We start from the raw sequence: 18,861 nt of genomic DNA, 5'->3' as shown, positions 1-18,861 counted from the left end.
AGCTCAAAGGCATTGGTCGTTCGAAATGTACATGTAAATACTTTGGATTTTTATATTATACCTGGCCCATGATATGCCGATCAGAACGTTGTTTGTGTATGTTAGGGCTTATCTCTCCCAGGTCATTTTCTCATTTCCTCAGCTCTTTGTTCTCCAGGGAAATCACTTTAAAAAAAAAGCAGCTCAAGTGGAATACATCGTAAATGACTTGAATTTTTAACAGCTTTGTCCATTCCCCAACTGCTCTATTTTTATTCATGTATTCTTTCTTTTATAAAAAAAATATTAAACAAGGCAAACCATTACAAAATTTTTTACTTTGCAGTTAAAGAAAAATTGTTTCTTTTAAATAATATGGGTTTTTAAATATGTTCCTGATAGTGGATATCTGAGCTGTTTCCAATTTGGAATAATCTGATTAAAGTTCAGTGAGTATTTGTGTTTTAGCTCTTTTATGGACGTAAGTGTTGATTTCAGAACCCTCAAGATTTCATGCAGTCAAGACCATCTATGTTTTTTCTCTCCATTGGCCCTTCAACTCACTTTTCTGTTCACCACCGCCCCCACCCCCAAAAAAGGATGGTTTTCCAAAAGGGCTCAGTCTCTATCTCTAATTCTTCTCTTTCATTTGTTATATATTCGAGTGCCTCCTCCAAAAATGTTGTTTTCTCCCTAATATAGTTCCCATTACTTCCTGGCCAACTACATAAGAAACACTGGTATTAAACAACCACCACTTTGCTCTAGTCACCAGCATGTGGGTAAGGAATCACCAAGTGCCCAGCTAGGCAGTTCTCATTTACAGCAGCATGGTATTAGCCATCTGAAGGATGACCTGGCCTGCATGTGTCATGTGTGTCTGCTCCCTTACATGGATGGCAGCCTCTACCACAGAACTTGCCTGTACCTTGGTGTGGGCTTGAAATAATAAGGTCCCATATGGTGGCTGATTTCCTCCAGAACAAGCATTCCAAAAGGCACTAGAGTGAAGCCACATGGACCTTCCAGACCTCACCTGGTCTTAGGGTCCCTTCTAAGCATGGACCAGAGCATTTCTCATGTAGCTCTTCCTGATTTTTGATGTACATGTGGGAAAATGCATCAAAAAATATGAAGTATTTCACAAAAGTTTGAAAATACAAATAATGATTATAGTGAAACTGGGCCTTATCATTGTGACAGAAACTTTCTGAGATACAAGTCATGGTTTGGGTCTAACCATATTTTTCCTTTCATTTTTCATCAGGGAAATAAGAGGCAGTATTCTTGTTCTTGAATTCGGAACCATTTTGTGACCAAAGCAAATGTGCCTAACAATTTCCTTCTTGTCTTTCATTTTCAGAAAAATATACTAAATGGAAAAACAAAAACAAAAGTCAAGTGCCTTTTAAGGGGCAAGTGAGGGAACAGAGAAAGATACATGAATGATGTGACCCTACGAATCCTCTTCTAGTTTTGCAAGGATTGCTGCCAAGCCATCACAGAGGATGTCAGGAGTTGGAATATCTAGAGGAGTGAGGAATTTGATCAACTGTCCAGGGTAAAGGTTCTGGCTAAACCAACTTGCTAATATTTATTTTTAGCACTGGATGATGCAGTGATGATAAGTAGCGATGTTCAACAGAGAAGAGTAGAGGGCTTGAAAGACCCTGGCTATGGTTTGGTGAAAGAGGAGTCATGTCAGTTCATCCTCTTGTTCTTCAGCAGGGAGGGGCAGGGAAGAAACATTCTTCTTGAAAAATAGAAGTCTATTTCAAACTCTGTCACCTTGTTTTATAAGCCGGGACAGCTGAACCATCTGTTGAGACTTGGTACCAGAGGATATTTCCTAGACGGTACAAGCAGCCAAGCGTTTAATGAGAGAGTTATCTGCAAAAACAATGACACAAGTTAACATTTGGAGACTATAAACCCACTTCCTGAGCCCAGCGGACACATAGTTTGGAATTCTCAAGACAGTGGAAAGTGATCAAAGAGGGCTTGCTTCATTTCTGATTGTGAGAGTATAATCTACTTAAGGGCTGTGTCACATACAGCCTAAGGAAAAGAGGGAGGGTCTCTCTAAATTCAGAAAGTAGAGCTTTACAGCAGCAGCAGCATCGTTCCAAGAAAACACTCTGCTGGTTAGTTTCGGGCAACTTGACATTATCTAGAGTCACTGGGCAAGAGGTATTGTCTCCTCACTTTGGCCTGTGGGAATGAATGTCACTAGGGAGTTTTCTTGATTCCCAATTGATGTGGGAGGACCCAGTTCACTGTGAGTGATGTAATCCCTGGCCTTAGGCTGTATAAGAAAGCAGACTGAGCAAGTCAGGGAAAGCAAGTCAAAAGGCACGTTCTTTCATTATTTCTGTTCCAAGCTTCTGATTTGAGTTCCCATCTTGGCTTCCTTCTGATGGACTGTAATCCGTAAGCTAAATAAACATTTCTCCCAAGTTACCTCTGCCCAGTGATTCATCACAGCTATAGAGGAGCACATTAGAACACCTCTTACCAAACAAATACCAGTCCATTCTACCCCTTGTACCTAATTCTTGTTCTGCACAATTCTCAGTTAAGAAGTTTCATGAGCCATCGGCCTTTTCACTCTACTTCTGAAAATCCTTGCTCAGTACAGTGGCATGACCACAAAGTTATTTAATGAATTCCCTCATGAAGCATTCCATCCTAAGGTTGACTAAAAACACATTTGAGGGATTGGAGAGAGGGCTCAGCAGTTAAAAATTATTTATGGCTCTTTCAGAGGACCTGTGTTCTGTTCCCAGCTCTGATGTCAGATGTCTCATGCCTATAACTCATTGGGATCCAATATTCTGTTTTGACCTCTGTGAGAAATCTCATACAACTCCCCTCTTCTCTCTCTCTCTCTCTCTCTCTCTCTCTCTCTCTCTCTCTCTCTCTCTCTCTCTCTCTCAAGTTTAAACCCAATTTGGAAAGGATTAGAGTAAATCAAAACCTATTCAAGAAAGATAAGCCTTAAATTGGCTATAGACAGGGATCTGATGAGCATTCCTTTAACAAGGGAAATGATTATTTCTGTACTGCACAATATTTTAAAATAATGGTTAGTATCATACCTGGATGTATCCTATTCCTATATGGCCCTTGAAATTTTAATGTAGGAACCATTAAGTTTCTCTTCTTTATTTCAGTACACTCTTATGTGCAATTCAGCACACCAAATAAGCCTAATCAGACAAAAAAAAATTTTACAACTCGAGAGACCATATACTTTGAGAATTTCTAGGAATCTCAAGAAGAGTTTGGGGTCAAGAAGAGGTCACAAGAGACAGTTTCCTCAAGAGTGTAGCTCTTGATAGGCTGCCACATATCAAAGAATATTTGAGGGGCACAACTGGTCTTGAAGGATTTTTAAAATAAGACACAACGATGGGTGGATGAAAGAGAATATATAGCTGGGAAGGGTTTCAGGAGGGCATGAATATGGTCAAATCATGTCAAGTTATATAAAACCTGACACTTTCAGAAAATTGGGGTTTCTTTGTTTTTATTTTAAGAAAAGAGGATATGGATTAGAGAAGAACCTAAGAAGAGTTGGATTGGGGAGAGAAATAATGTAAGTACAGTACTCATGTGAAATTCTCAAAAATTAATTAAAATTGGTTTAATAATTTAATTTATATAGAATTTGCGTAACAGAAGACAAATTTATAAAAGTTGTCGAAAGATGTGGAAAAGTTTGGACACTTTACTGCGTAAGATTTTATGGGCAAAGAAGATTCTGGCTAAACAGACCCAGCAAAATTCACAACGAAGGCAAGGCAGGGTATGAGAGATCTGGGAGACAGTGAAGGACAGGACATTTGATTGGCTGCCTAGGGTAATCATACTCCAAGAGTGAGCATTCTAGCTGAAGTGACAAAGCCAGGGTCTCACTGCTGCTAAGCAACCTAAGCTCATCAGAGTGATTCTGGCGGTCTAAAGGTCTAGAAGTATTAAGCATCTTGAGCTGCAGTGCAGTCAAGGAGAGAGTCTTCGTCAGTCTAATGGGATTTACTGCACAGCCCTGAGCAGGAATCTTTGTTTAGTTCTTTCCAGAGGCTGTGTGCATGTCAGTCAGGGATCTATTAACTACAGCATTGAAAATAGCCCAGGCAATGAAAACCAAAAGCAGAGGTGGCTTTTGTGGATGGAGATGGAGGGTAGCAAATTTAAAATCTCACACGGCTTCTTCTTTCAGGACCAGAGATAACAAAACTGTACCACGAATTATTTTCTTGGGACCACAGAAACCAGACAAGGCCTGAGACTACCTCGTCTGCAAGGCAGGAATCTGGGTCTCAGATTCAGGTCCTCTGCATTTCTTGTTTTCCTGAGTTTGTGGGGTTAAATTAGCATCTGCTATATTTGAGTGCTTTGTTGACAGACACTGTCTACTATTTTCTTCAGCCTGACAGACAAGTCAGCATATGGGAAGTCTTTACTAAATGACTAGACTGTATCTCCATCAGAAGGATAAATATAAGCAAAGAATAAGAACATTTGCTTCCCATGGGTAAGCACTTCTTTTGGGAGACATGACCGCCTCTGACTCTGTACTGTCATGCAAATGCTACATAAACTCACTGGATCTTGGGAGAGAGAAATCATGATGTAGAATCCCAAGGGTTCCATTGTGGGCCTGGAATGTGCCCAGTTTTTAAGAAAATGGATGAAAGAATGAGCCTCAAGCAGACAGGTATTCCCTTAAAGAAAAGTATTTGTGCCTTCACTGGAAACCTGTACCTAACATGACATGCTGAGGGTGGTTTGACTCTATTCTGCGACTGACATTGAGCTATTTCACAGTTCTGTGCATTAAATATATAAGTGTGACTGTCAACACCGACTGTAGTCTACTGACACATAAACCCTGGCCTGTTCAGTAAAGGGTCAATGTGTTCCCCTCCTCTAGTGGAAGAGTCAGCTTGGCCTGAATCTGCATACTTACTTCACGATTCCTGACCTCAATATGTCTGTTCTTCAAATTCTCTTTTAAACCCGCTCCATGTGTCTGGTTCACTCAGTGATAATCAAGGAGAATTAATCCATCAGCACTTGCTCGGTTGTATCCCTATGTCCCTTCTTTAACACTTTCCAAAGTACTACTTAGGAGGAGGCAAATATTTAATTCAATATGCATGCACATAAAAATGAGAAACCACTCAGGCTTTCAGAAATAATTTGGGAGCTAAGTTTGGGGTGGGGGGGAGTATTAATGTCCAAAGAACAAGCTTAAATATTTGCATCTTTAAAATAACTGCTCAGCATATTTGTTCTGAAGTAGCAAAGGTGGAGTTACCTCAACTCTGTCGACAGTAGGAAAGGGTCTAATCCGGGGTTTAATTTGCTCTTTTTTCTTCTGTTCACCTTTCTTGCCTTCTATTTGTTAACTGTAGATGCCAAAATCACACTAGCGCTGAGATCCCTACATATGGGGGGACTGACTATGTCCTCTGTGAGCCTAGTGAGGTCTTCTCAGGGCGGCTGAGGCAGGGAAAGAGGCCCAGTTTCTCTAGAAATGAGTTGGCCTTTCTTGGAAGACAGAACTCTGGGAGTCTGTGATTGACATCACAAGGCTCTTACGACGCTGACTAAATCTAATGCAAATTAATTTAATGGATACATTTTGTCCATTTATCCATTCCAGCCTCTGTGGAACACAACAGTACCTTTAATTCTCTGGGGACACAAAAAAGGACATCTTCAAGAATAAATACTTTAAAACTTGCTTATAAATTTTAATTTTGGTTGTTTGGATTTGGGCGCACACACACACACACACACACACACACACACACACACACACAGTCAAGCTTGGAGACTATGCTTCGTGTAGTGAAGTGACTGCAGCCTCTCCACAGGCACAAATGCATCCTTTTAGGCATCAAGGAGGTGACACTTGATTTCCTTAGAGTAGTGGTTCCTCAACCTGGGTGGGTCCAAAGCCTCCCAGGGTCACATATCAGGCATTATGCTTACCATATAAAGCATCGAAAAAAACACATTGACAGTTGGGGGTCACTACAATATAGGGGACTGTACTGAAGGGACATGGCAGTAGGAAGGTTGAGAACCACTGCCGTAGGAGCTGTATAAATTCTGAAAGCCATTTGTTTTGTGTACCGATTACACCACATCTCAATGCAGCCCTTAAACGAATAGGAGAAGTTACAGGCTTTCACCAGCAGAGGGTAATACTGTCCTGGGGAAAAAAGGAAATTGTGCCCCGTTTTTTCCTCCTGAGCAACTTAAGAGAAGGCTTCTCCTTTTCTCATTTGTAGCATGCTTGCCAGTGGGAATTCACTATGCTGTACCTAAATCATAGCCAATTAGATGGAACAGAACCAGGGGGAGGGGATGAGACCAGGGAGGAGTGAGAGAGAGCGGTTGGGGCTGAATGAGAGAATGAATGATAGAATAGGTTTATCCAGGCACAAAGGAAAACGCTTTCCTTACAGGCTCCGTTGATGCCTGTCTCAAATCGCAAATCCAACCAACACCCACTCTGGAATCCACAGTTGCTAACTGGCTCTCCCCATGGTACACTGTTAGCCACTCTTAATCCATCAAACCTCAGCTAATTTGTCCTTCAGGTACTATAACTTGTAAAGTGTCTGGCTGTTTTACAATAGACGTGCTGCTCTTTCCCAAGTGTTCTCAACACTGCCAAAGGTTAAGGCCCTGACTTTATAAAGGGAAATGGAATCTTGCGGTAGAATTACATAGCAAGTGACTTGGGGCTGACTAAATGAGAGGATCCATTTTCTTAAGAAACCCTGGGCCTAAAGAAAATCCGTGCCCTGGAGTCTGCTTTGCTATCATCACAAGCAGAGGGTCGGTTGTCACAAGAGAGAAGCCTCTTCAGCAAAATGATAAGCTAGCATGCTCATGTGACAGAGATGATGAAATGCCACCTTATACAAGCGTGTTCAGGAGACAGAGATAGAGGGAAAGCAGAGCGGAGAGAGCCAGAGAGTGAGAGCGATTCACACAGGCAAGTTCTTAAATACTAGGCATGCTAGGGTCCTGGAGGGGTGGCTCAGAGGTTAAGACATCACCCTACCAGGTAATTATAGAGCTCATGCTCCTTGAAATCTTTCACTAAGTATATATGAATAATAAAGACTTGACGTTGATTTTTTAATGAGATATAAAAAACAGAAATAAATGGAAAGGTCAGGCTATTGAGTTGGAAACTCTTAGTAAGTGGTTGGACATCAGCACCGACTGTACATTTGTTTTTTGGTACCCAGAAGAGACTGGCTCTAGAAATTCTCTTGGATACCAAAGTCCATCCATACTCTAGTGCCACGCCCTGCTCTCTCTCGCTCCTCCCTGGTCTCACTCCCCCCCCCCCCATTCTGTTCCTTCTAGCTGGCTATGATCTAGGCACCGCATCTCGAATGAATTTTCCCCTAGTGAACATGTGTACACCGAAGCCAGGAGAGAGAAGTCAGAGGAAGGTACGAACCCCCACCTCTCAGTATGAGCAGTGAAGCTCAAAGTTAATGGGGCCTTAGCAAAGGCAGAGTTCCTGTGGCCCTGAAACATGGCTCTTTACCGTACAGTGGCATTGTTTCATGAGGCCTACTTGTTATTTCTGTCCGTGATATCATTATGTAAGGCTTATTTGGAAAATCTTATTGGTTTAGAATTTGCAATCTACGTAAACGTCTTACTTAAACAGGAAAGGTACCCTTGGCTGTTCCTATTAAATAAGTCCAGCATTGTTTTAGTCTCAGTGATCACATTGCTTATATTCGTGTCTGCTTATTAAATAAATGGCTTTGCGTCTACAATTTAGACATCTTGAGACAAACATACTTATCTCTGGCCATTCCCATTCATTGTAATGATGCCGTGGTTCAGGTGGAAGTGTCATTGTGTGGTCTCTGCTCTTCTGTTTCGCTCATTGATTGGACTATAACACGATCACACATGCTCCTTGCAAAAGTAATCAGCTCCGGCCATACTTTCTTCCACAGGTTGCCAAGTGCTTCTAGGAAGTGAATTTGTAGGAGATGGTCCTGCCCTTTCCTCAATCTGGCATGCTTAAATGATTTCACAGTCTCATATCCCAAGCGGGTAATCTCATCCATTGTTCAATCTTTTCTCTGCAAGGCCATGTTATAAGAGAGTTTTTTTTTTTCCTTCATGTGGTGCTTCTATTTTCTTCAATTTTTTTGGTCAGTTTTCCACTAAAATTCTTTATCTTTAACTTGTTAAAAATCTGTCTCACTTATTTTATAACCTCCCAAAAGACTTTGTGATTAAAATACAATAATCTGATTTGTGTCTGCATATCAACCATGGATCTTTCTACTTGGTCATTAAGGAATAAAGCATGTCTATACAGCTTTTAATGAATATTGTGAAATGCTACCAGGAAGCTCAGATCCAATCTGCATGATTCATGGTTCAACTATCCTTTGTTCACTAAAATAATAAATTGTCATAATCGGTACCTATTATTACTTTACGGACTCAAACTATACCCAAAGACACCGTTACACAATACTGATGTGCAACAAAGCAGAAAGGCTGTGCACATGCGAGATTCAATCAACTAAGGGCCGAAAATACTCAGAGCATAATGACATCTTCATCGAACATGCAAAGACCTATTCTCCTGAACACCACTCACGAGCAAGAGTTTTACATTTGTGAGAGACAGCTCTCGGTAGTCACACTACACTCTTCAGTTCCCATAACTGAGTAATGAAGTTCATCAACTTACCCAAAAAATTTAGGATCACTCAGATGACAAATAGCACAGCTAGAATTTAAAGGTCCTTCTGGGTCTGGAGCTCATGAAAGATTTTTTTTTTAATTTTATTTTTCTTGGATATTTTATGTACTTACATTTCAAATGTTATCCCCTTTCCCCTCTTTCCCATACCCTTCTCCCTCCCCTGCTTCTATGAGCATGAAAGATTTTTTTAAAGACTTATTTATCTACTGTATCATATACATTATCTAATGTAATGTAGTGTGTATGTTGTGTGGGGGAGCTCTGTCTGCATGTCTGTCTGCATAGCAAAAGAGGGCATCAGATCCCATTATTGATGGTTGTGAGCCACCATGTGGGGACTGGGAATTGAATTCAGGACCTCTGGAAGAGCCGCCAGTGCTCTTAACCATTGAGCCATCTCTCAAGACAGAAAGGCATTTAATGTTCCTAGATGTAAGGGTGTTTAGACTGTGGGGATGCACCATACGAGACTGATAATATGTAATAGCCTTCTGACCTCCCTAATTCCATGGCTTTTTTTTAAGACTATAATTTAATTATATTTCCTCTTCCCTTTTTGCCCTCCAAACCTTCCCATATACCCCTGCCTGCTCTCCTGCTCTTCAAATTCATGGCCTTTTTTTTTCATTAATTGTTATTACATACATTATGTATTTGTATACACACACATATATACATATAATAGGCTATCAACTTCAATTTGTGCTGTCCGTACTTCTGGACCATACACTGGAGAATGGAAAACCTACCAGGAGCCTCACCCATAAGGAAAACTGATTCCTCCTCCCCCAGAAGCCATCACTGTCCACAGCTCCTCAGCTAGGGTGGGGACTCATGATCCCCCTCCTGCTCCTTGATAGAATCCATGTAATCATTTGGCTGACTACAGTGCTTATGTTGCCAAGCTCAACTTAATAGAGATGAATGACCCTGTACAAGATGTAAGCTCTGTCTGTGTTATCTATCTTTTCCTCATTTGAAGTGATGATCAATGAATCCTTGTGTTAAAACACGTAAAAGGTCATGGTGAAATCAGAAGAAAATTTTATGCATTTTAAAACAAGTTTTAAACATGTCTCATCATGTCTCAGCAGAGATGACATCACCGTTCCTAAATGGAGAGGACTGGTCACATGGGAGACCCTGTTTTTATTGTGATCAGCTGCAGTCCATCGGCAAGCATGACCTCATCTGCAGCTGAAAAGGTTTGACCTTTGCCCCTTTAGGCTTGTGAAACAGGGGAAAAAAAATCCTTCACAGACTGAAAATTTTAAAGCAGATGTCCTTCAGTCTAGTGGAGTTCTTCGGGCTCTGTTAGGTATAAGCGCTCAGACTTCATGATGTAAAAGCAATTAAAGAAAGAATGGTGAGAAAGAATGGAGGTCAGGGCGGGTCCTTTGGTATTTCCCCGTAAGAAGAGAAAAATATGTTTTGCATTTTACAATAACTAAAGATAAGAGATGAGTGTTCTAGAAAAAAGTGCTGCTTTTATACTTTTCCAGAAGGAGACATGAGCTATGAAAACTCAAATCCACTGTAATCAGCTCCCTATGAGAATATTTTAGGCCTCATCGAATCAATGAAGTTTACCAAATGAATGCATTAATTGCTTAGTGTTTGTTTTGTTTACTACGAGGCATGCTCTGTAGCTATATATTTTAGCTGATGCCATGGTATCGAAGCTTCCTACATTGTGTTCTTTCTTATTGTGGCTGCTTCTACAGACTAAAAACCTCCAGCTTACGGGCTCCCTTCTGTCCAAAACTATAGGAACCAGAAATTCCAATATTTAGGGGGAGAAGGGGTGACACGCAGGCTTTGATTTACTACTCTTGGCCAAAATGATTAGAAGCTCTTAAAGTCAATTTTAAGGGTGACTCACTAAAATAAAAAGATTGTTACCATCTTCTGGCCCGTAAGTGTTAATCAATATCCTTCAAGTCAAACAGGCTTGGGAAGCAGACTCTTCGTGTTCACTAACAACTAATTGGAGAGATGGAATCCTTCCAAAAGGGCGCAAGAATGCGAAACCGGAAGCCTGATCAGTACTTCATTCAGGTAAGAAAGGCAGTTCATTACTCTAACTCCCCACTGGGCAGCTACCCAAGGCCTTGATGCTTCCTCAGTAATTTTTACCTTTCCTCAGTCTCCCATTCTCTGAGTAGAACGGGACATCATCGACCATCCCCACTCCCACCCCCATTGCCCAAGCTGAAAAACTGAAGCCAGTTGATTTCCAAGATGGACTGAGAAGGCAGCTAACAGGCAGCTAGCATCTTCCTTATCTGTGCTACTTTCATGGCGTAGATAACTGGGTGGGGAGCTTTAATATTTTTCTAGTATATTTCTACCTGCTATTCAAAAGGAGGCACCAAATAATTTATGTATATATAGTCATGTTTTTGGTAAACAGAGATTACCACCTGGGCCTAAAACCTTCTTAACTTATGTATGTTTAATTCATCTCAAATAAATCAAAAAGACAAATGAAAACCTTTATTTAAAAAATTCAAAACAGTGTGATATAATTGTCTCCAGTTATTTTTATCACACAAGGCTGCAGAGGTCATTTTCATGCAAGCATACCATGTACTTAGAACATATGCCCCCTCTAGAATTCTTGTTTCCCTTCCCCTCCCTTTGTATCCTAGACAGTTTCATCTCTACTGTTACGTCATCAGTACGTACATTACATTATGCATCTATCATGCCTATACCCTCAAATAAGAGGAAACATGCAATTTTTTTGTGTCTGTGACTGAGATGATTCACTTAATATTATCTTCAGTTGCCCATTTTCCTGAAATGACATAATTTTGGTTTTTATGACTGGAAAAAAACATTCTGTTGTGTATATAAGCCACACATTTTATAGTCATTCCTCTGTTTGGGGGCTGACTCAGGTTGTTTGTATGACTTAGCTTTGGTGAATTGTGCTGCACTAAAAACTGATATACAAGTATCTCTGTGTTTGGGGTGTAGCTAGAAGTGGTATAGCTAGGTCATATGGTAGACCTACTGTGAGTTTTTTGGTGAGCCTCCATTCTGATTTTCCCATTCATGGTATATGTGGTGGTTTAAATAGGAATGGTCTCCATAGATTCAAGTGTTTGAGTGCTTGGTCCATAGAGAGTGGCAGTTCTGGGAGGTATTTATAATCTTGTTGGAGTAGGAGAGGCTTTGTTGGAAGAGGTATGTCACTAGGAGATGGGCTTTGAGGTTTCAGAAGCTCAAGCCAGGCTCAGTGGATCACTGTCACTAGCTACTGCTTGTGGATCCAGACGGAGAACTCTCAGCTACCCCTCCAGCACCATGTCTGCCTACAGACCACAATGCTTCCCACCAGGATGATAATGGATGAAACCTCTGAACTGTAAGCCAGCCTCAATGAAATGGTTTCCTTTATAAGAGTTGCCATGGTCGTGGTGTCTCTTCACGGCAATGAAAACTCTAACTAGACGGTCTATAAGTGTTCCCTTTCTCAGCAGCCTTACCATTCATTGTGATTTGTTTTCTTAATGATTGACATTCTGATTGGTGGTGGGATGGACTCTCAGCACAGTGTTTATTTACACTGGTGTGGTGGATATTGTTATTGACCATTACTGACCATTGTGCTTCATCTTTTCAGAAGTAACTACTCATTCTGTTGCCACATTTACTGATTGGGTTGTTTGATTTCCTGTTGTTTAACTTTAGCTCTTTGCATATTCTAGACATTAATCATCCTTCAGGTGTATAGGCATCAAAGGTTTCTCTCCCATTCTGCAGGCTACTTTTTAATTAGTTTAACCATTGTTGTGCAAAGCCTTTGAATTTCATGAAGTCCCATTGTTACTTGTTGATGCTATTCTTTGAACCACTGGAGTACTATTCAGAATGTATTTGTTCAATACCAATATCTTAAAGGGTTATGTTTTTCTTTATCAGCTTTAGAGTTTTGGGGGTCTTTAATCAGCTCTTTGATCCATTTTGAATTAGTTTCATACAGGGTTAGAGATGAGGATCTAATTTCCTCTTGCGGGTTTTCTCAGGACCATTTGCTGAGTAGACAGACTATCATTGCCTTCGATGAGATGAATAGCAAATTGTGGGTAAGCCATATAACAGACCACTCAGCAAAAAAAGGACCAAAGGATTGAAAACTATACTTAGTTTCATGGATAAACTTCAAAATAATTCTGGTGATGAAACAAATACTCAAGGAAAAGACAGTCTTTGACTTTCTAGTGATGTAAAATTTTGAGGAAATGCAAAGGAACCTAAAGGTTTAGAAGGCAGACTAGTGGCCGTCTCCGGCCGGAGAATAAGCAGGAGCATCTACCAAGGGGCAAATGAAACCTTTGCAGCTGCTGTACACATTCATCACCTCCTACAGAGAAGGTTTCGTAAAAGTATACCTATCAAAGCATATCTGGCTCAGCGGTAGAGCGCTTACCTAGCAAGCGCAAGGCCCTGGGTTCGGTCCCCAGATCCGAAAAAAAGAAAAAAAAAAAAAGCATATCTGATCACATACCTTTCTGTCCAGCTTATTTTATATAAGTTATAGCACTGCAAGCCTAATTTCTTTTTAATTTTATTTAGCTAAAATATAATTGCATCATATCCCCTTTTCCTTTCCTTCCTCCTTCCTATTTCCTCGTAAATTCATGTTCTCTTATTATTACATATATACACATACATATATTAATGCAATCTGCTGTCTGTTTTTGTTGCCTACAGGTATTTGATTTTAGGGCTGACTACTTTGTGTGGGATAACCATTTAAGGTCATCTTCATCCCTGGGAGAGCCTAATTATTCCTCTTTCAGCAGTTACTACTCACCTTTGATTCTTAATCTAGGAGTGAGACCTCATGAGATTTCCTCCTTCCATACTTGAGATCTATTGTATTTTTAATGAAATTGGGCAAGAAAAAACTATTTTATTCACCTTAAGACACAGGATGAGGTCGCAGAAAAACAAAGACTTCTAACCTCTGACACTACAGCCTTCAAGAGAAAAAAATAAACCATTCTGTCAATGTTTCACCACTTAGAGTGGCCTCTGACTAAACAGGTTGCCTGAGGAATGAGTTATAGTGAGGGGCATTCAGAGAGATCTTCTAGGAGACTATTAATATTTGGTGACTTAATATAAAGACCAACCTTACAGTTTATTTCTTTTCTCATTGTTGTGACAGAATAGGTTGTATGAAACAGTTTAAGGAAGGGAAGATTTACTTTGTAATGGCCCATCCCACAGTGGTTGGGAAAGCATGAAGGAGTTCCTGGGAGTGGATGTATTTCACTCAGACTCCTTGAATCTTGATGGACCAGGAGCAGAGAGCAGCAGATGCTGGCACTCAACTGGCTTTCTCCCTTTCCCAGTTTTATTCAGTCTGTGAACCCAGCGCACAGGTGTAGCCTCTCATATTTAGAAGAGGTCTTCCCTACTCAGTTACTCTTCCATAGAAAAGTCCCCAAAGGTATGCTTCATTAATGCCCTAGATGATTCTAAGTCCATTCAAGTTGACGAAAGAAATCACAGCTACTAAAAAACATCACTGTGATGATCAGGATTCATCAGTAAAAGATGAATAAAGATGATTCCATCTGGCTTGTCTCAGTGAGTTTACCTTAAGAAAGACTTAAAGCATCAGGACATAAATAAATATTTGGAAGACTCCTTGGGAAATCTCCATGTTTTCTTGTATAATTTAGGAGAAGTTGTACAGGAGAGTAAGTCGTTAGCCCAGGCATTTTCTGCTCCAGTGATACTTGACATTGGGGTTGGATAACTCGCCATTGTGGAAGGTAACTTGTTCGTTACTGGATTTTTCAGAGACATTTTTCTAACCTTTAACTGCCAAATGACTACAGGATTGTGCTTCAAACTGTGACAACCAAAAGTTTCTCTAGGCATTTTGCAAACAGTGCTTGGGATACAAAAATTGCCCCTGATCAAAAACACTGAGTCAGACTGTCATGTTTCTACCAGAGATTGGAAAGAAGCTAGTAACAAACTTAGGATAAATACCTGCAGAATATCAACCAAGAAGGTTGAAATTAAATGAAGTGTTTTCTCATTAGTTAAAATGTCCAACTGGAGAGGATCATGAAACTAATAATATTCTATATCCCAAACTGCCTTGACATTGTTAAACCATTTTGACGTTTAGATCACTTCTAACCTTGGCCCTCCTTGCTCCTTACAGTAGTGAGCAAAGGCTCTCACATTTTACTGCCTGCAGTACATGGCATCGCAGCCGGTAGTGTCGGTAGTGTCAGCCTTTCGTTCACCAGCCAATAAGCATCTGGCTGTACTGAATTTTTTTCTTGGTCTTCAAAATAAAGTAACCACTGTCTCAGATGGGGGCTGGAGCTCAGTGGTAGAGCACATGTAAGCACTTGCCTAGCATATGTAGCACCGTTTGGCTCCAGCACCAAAGAAGCGACAATAAAAATAGTAGCCATTTACATGAATTCGTGAGGTTTATAAGATTTTCCTTTTGTGATTATTATCCATATTTCAATTTAAAGCTTCCTCATATGCATAAAATGTAGTAATGTAAGCCATATTTTTTAAGAAATGGAAGAGTGACTATTAGAAGCTTTAACCATGGACAAATTAAGGATTCTTTCTGTTAAAATGACAATAAGTAGACGTTTTAATCCTAAAGAAAAGAAGCACAGCAAATGGAGAAGCATGAACCCTTCAGAGCGACCCTTGTACTCAGACCTGCTGATAAAGGATATATTGTACATGGGATGATTCCAGCCACTCTACGATACACAGAAGTGATTTATTCGCATGCTAATGTATGCCAAGGGATAAATAATTCCTCCCCTTCTCCTCCTGCTAAAGCTCCTCTCAAAGCTCAGATTCAATGTCAAACAAATCCCTGAAAGCTGCTACTCACTGCTTGGAAAGAGAAAAGCTTCATGCCTCTGGCTGTGCCCAGGGACAAAGCCAGGGATTCAGCCAGGTCTTGAGGTTTCCATTCCAGCTGTGCAGTCCGCTCCCTCTGTGGATATAGACAAGTGATTAGACTTCCACATCCCCGTGTCTTCATCTCTACCAATCGGCAAGGGAAGTTTGAGATGGGGGGGAGGGGTGACCATACTCCTGCTCAAACTGTCGTTGAGCCTGTTACAGAGGAAACCACACCATAACTAAGTCCTCCAGACACTCTGATGTCATAACATTTGTCACCGATAGTCTGCTGGGTTCCATCTAATACGGATATAGAGCTGATGTATTCTTTAACAGGCAAAAGAAATTCCATTAGCATGCACTACTTGGTACATTTTATTACCTACATGCAGTTCCTTTAAGACAAAAGAATCTTGTAAGAGGTACAAAAAGAGAAAACCTAAATACACACAACGTGTTGCTTCTTTGAGAGTGTGTCATTTTGCTCTCCGCCAGATTGTCGGAGTCATGGACACGAGTCGAATGCAGCCCATCAAGCTCGCTAGGGTAACCAAAGAGCTGGGCAGGACCGGTTTGCAGGGACAGTGCACGCAGGTGCGAGTGGAATTTATGGATGACACCAGCCACTCTATCATCCGAAACATCAAAGGCCCTGTTCGAGAGGGTGATGTGCTCACCATGTTCGAGTCAGAAAGAGAAGCTCGCAGGTTGCGCTGACCTTGCTGCTGGGTCCTGGATATCCACTCCTTAGCCCATGGAATGACCTGCAACTGTTAAATAAAGCATTTGTATTCAAAAAAAAAGATCGTGTCATTTTAATTTTAATAAACCTCCTCAAGGACAAGGATGTGTAAAAACAAAGCCTTGTTTGGACTACACTCTTAGTCAAATAAGAATAACCCTCATTTTTCCTTGCCCCAGTCTTGTGAATAACCAGGTTCATGACCTTGGACAAACATGATGAATTTTTTTAGAATTGTTTTTACTATGTTTAAGTTATATGTGTGTGCCAGCAGGGGTTCATGGTGGCCAGAGGAGCTGGAGTTACGGGTGGATGTAAACCACCCCGTGAATGTGATGGGACTTGTACTCAGGTCTTGTGCAAGACCAGTTCACACTCTTATCCACTACGCCATTTCTCTAGTGCCAACATGGCTGGCTAATTTATAGGGAAGAATGTTACACAAGGACTATGTGCTTCTAGTTAGGAGACTTTGTAATAGTATTGAGAGTAATTACATCATTAAACTCAAAATGCTTTAGATGGTTTTTCTCAATGTTAATAATTTAGGAAGGTATCTCCATGATATGAACTAAACAGATAGAAAGGACACAAATATGAACTCTTATCATTTCAATTACAACAAAATTCCCAGACTCATAGGAAATCTACCCACATGTTAGCAATGACCTTATTTGCTGCAATCAAAAATTTCACCTATTTTTGTGGTGTTTTCTCATATCTATTATTTTATAAACAGAAAACTGCTTATAAAATTAATGAATTATTTATAAAAAGAAATTATATGACTCTCTCAGGGAATACTTTAGATTCTACCTGATTATTCTACAAGCAGCAGTGAAAAAGTTTATTCTAAGAATGCTCAAATGACCTTGCCCACAACCAGAATCTCAGATTCAAGAATCATTAGGTCCCACACCTTCCAAAAACTGATTTCTAAGTATTAATTTCCTCTGATCAAGATTCCATGTGCCAGAGTTAGGGGGTCTCTACCTTCTCAGAGGAAAAGGGGAGGAGGGTGAGACTTGTGAGGGGGAACCAGGAAGAAGTCAGCAATCAGGAAGTAAATTGAATAAATAATAAAGAAATTAATTAATGGAAAAAATACCAAAAACCCAAATCACTTTGCTCATTACTGCAGCCAAGTGACCAGCCTTGGAGGTTGGTGGTAAAGGAATAATTGACCTTGCCCCAGGCCAGGAAGCCATCACTCAAGTAGAAGAGACAATTGTGGGTGCAGTGATACAGTTGGGAAATACCTTATTGATGGAGCCACAAAACAACTTCCTAAATGACCAGAAGTTACGCCTAGCAAAGATATCAGAAGATCTCTGTGGCTTCACTACCCAACCCTTTTCCTGTAGGAAACCACCTCCTCCCACACAGGACTCATGAGCAATCATTGTCAATTGAGTAGTGGCCAGAGCTGCTCACGTAACTCCTTGGCACTCTCCAGTGTCTGAAATACACTCACAGCCCTCTTTCCCAGTGAGCCTAGAAACCATTTCTTTGTGTGTCCTATATTTAAAATAACTCATTTGGAATCATAGGTGGTAGTCGTGCCCAGCTGTACCTCCAGCACTTGGAAGTCTGACGTGGGAAAACTCCAAGTTTAATGCTAGCCCAGACTACATACATAGTGAGACACAGTTTCAAAAAAGAAAAAGCATAACTTGAAGCATGATTCAAGGCTGCAATTTAGAGTAGAAATAGATAGGAGCTCACAGTCAGAGCACTCACAGATTTAACCTTTCTGAACTTTGATTACTTATTTCTAATGAAATAATATTGATATTTAAAATCTCTGGCACATAATAATGACCCCTCCCCCAATAAATACAAATCCCTTTGTTGCTAGTAACATGTATCAACTAACCAATATACAGAAGTTCAGTCTGAAAACAAGCATTAATGTTTCATTACCATAGAAATATGAGGGTGTGTGTGTGTGTGTGTGTGTGTGTGTGTGTGTGTGTGTGTGTGTGTAAAATCACTGCAGTTTCTGGAGTGATGGAGAAAAACCTCTTCTTCTGCAGTTACTAAACTTAAGTCATTCTAAATAATTAAAATTTATCTACTTATGGAAGAAGCCTTAGCATTAGACTCCTTTCCTTCCCCTGCTCGAACAAGTTGCACTATACTGTTAAATAGCATGCTAAAGCCGACTCTCCCATATCAATCCAATTTATAAGAAAGCAGAGAAGGAAAACTTACAGCCTGATATCACATACCATTAAAGTTTGGCTGAAGCCAAAGTCACATTTTTCAGAAAGAAAAAAAATAGTGAATTCCTGATGTCCACTTCTTCACTTGGACATCAAGGAAACAAGTAAAAAGTTTCATCAAACGTTAGTGGTCTATGCCTGAAAGTTCAGTCAGGGCATGAAGTTAGAGAGGAGGATTTTAGTTCTATGCAAACTTGGGCTACATACTTGTCTTACTTGATGTT

The 18,861-nt window shown here is 40.3% G+C and overlaps 1 protein-coding gene across 1 annotated transcript; it reads left to right on the top strand.

Moving 5' to 3' along the window:
* Positions 1 to 9,906: 9,906 nt before the first annotated feature.
* Rps28l1 (ribosomal protein S28 like 1) lies at positions 9,907 to 16,473 on the top strand. Its single transcript, XM_039088829.2, has 3 exons — positions 9,907 to 9,960; positions 10,705 to 10,813; positions 16,166 to 16,473. The coding sequence occupies exons 2-3, from the start codon at positions 10,751 to 10,753 to the stop codon at positions 16,385 to 16,387; spliced, it is 285 nt and encodes a 94-aa protein (XP_038944757.1). The 5' UTR covers positions 9,907 to 9,960; positions 10,705 to 10,750; the 3' UTR covers positions 16,388 to 16,473.
* Positions 16,474 to 18,861: the final 2,388 nt, after the last annotated feature.

This window comes from Rattus norvegicus, chromosome 11 (assembly GCF_036323735.1).
Source record: "Rattus norvegicus strain BN/NHsdMcwi chromosome 11, GRCr8, whole genome shotgun sequence".
Taxonomy (NCBI): Eukaryota; Metazoa; Chordata; class Mammalia; order Rodentia; family Muridae; genus Rattus; species Rattus norvegicus.
Note: the sequence above shows the minus strand (reverse complement) of the source record. Positions and strands in the feature narration are given on the sequence as shown.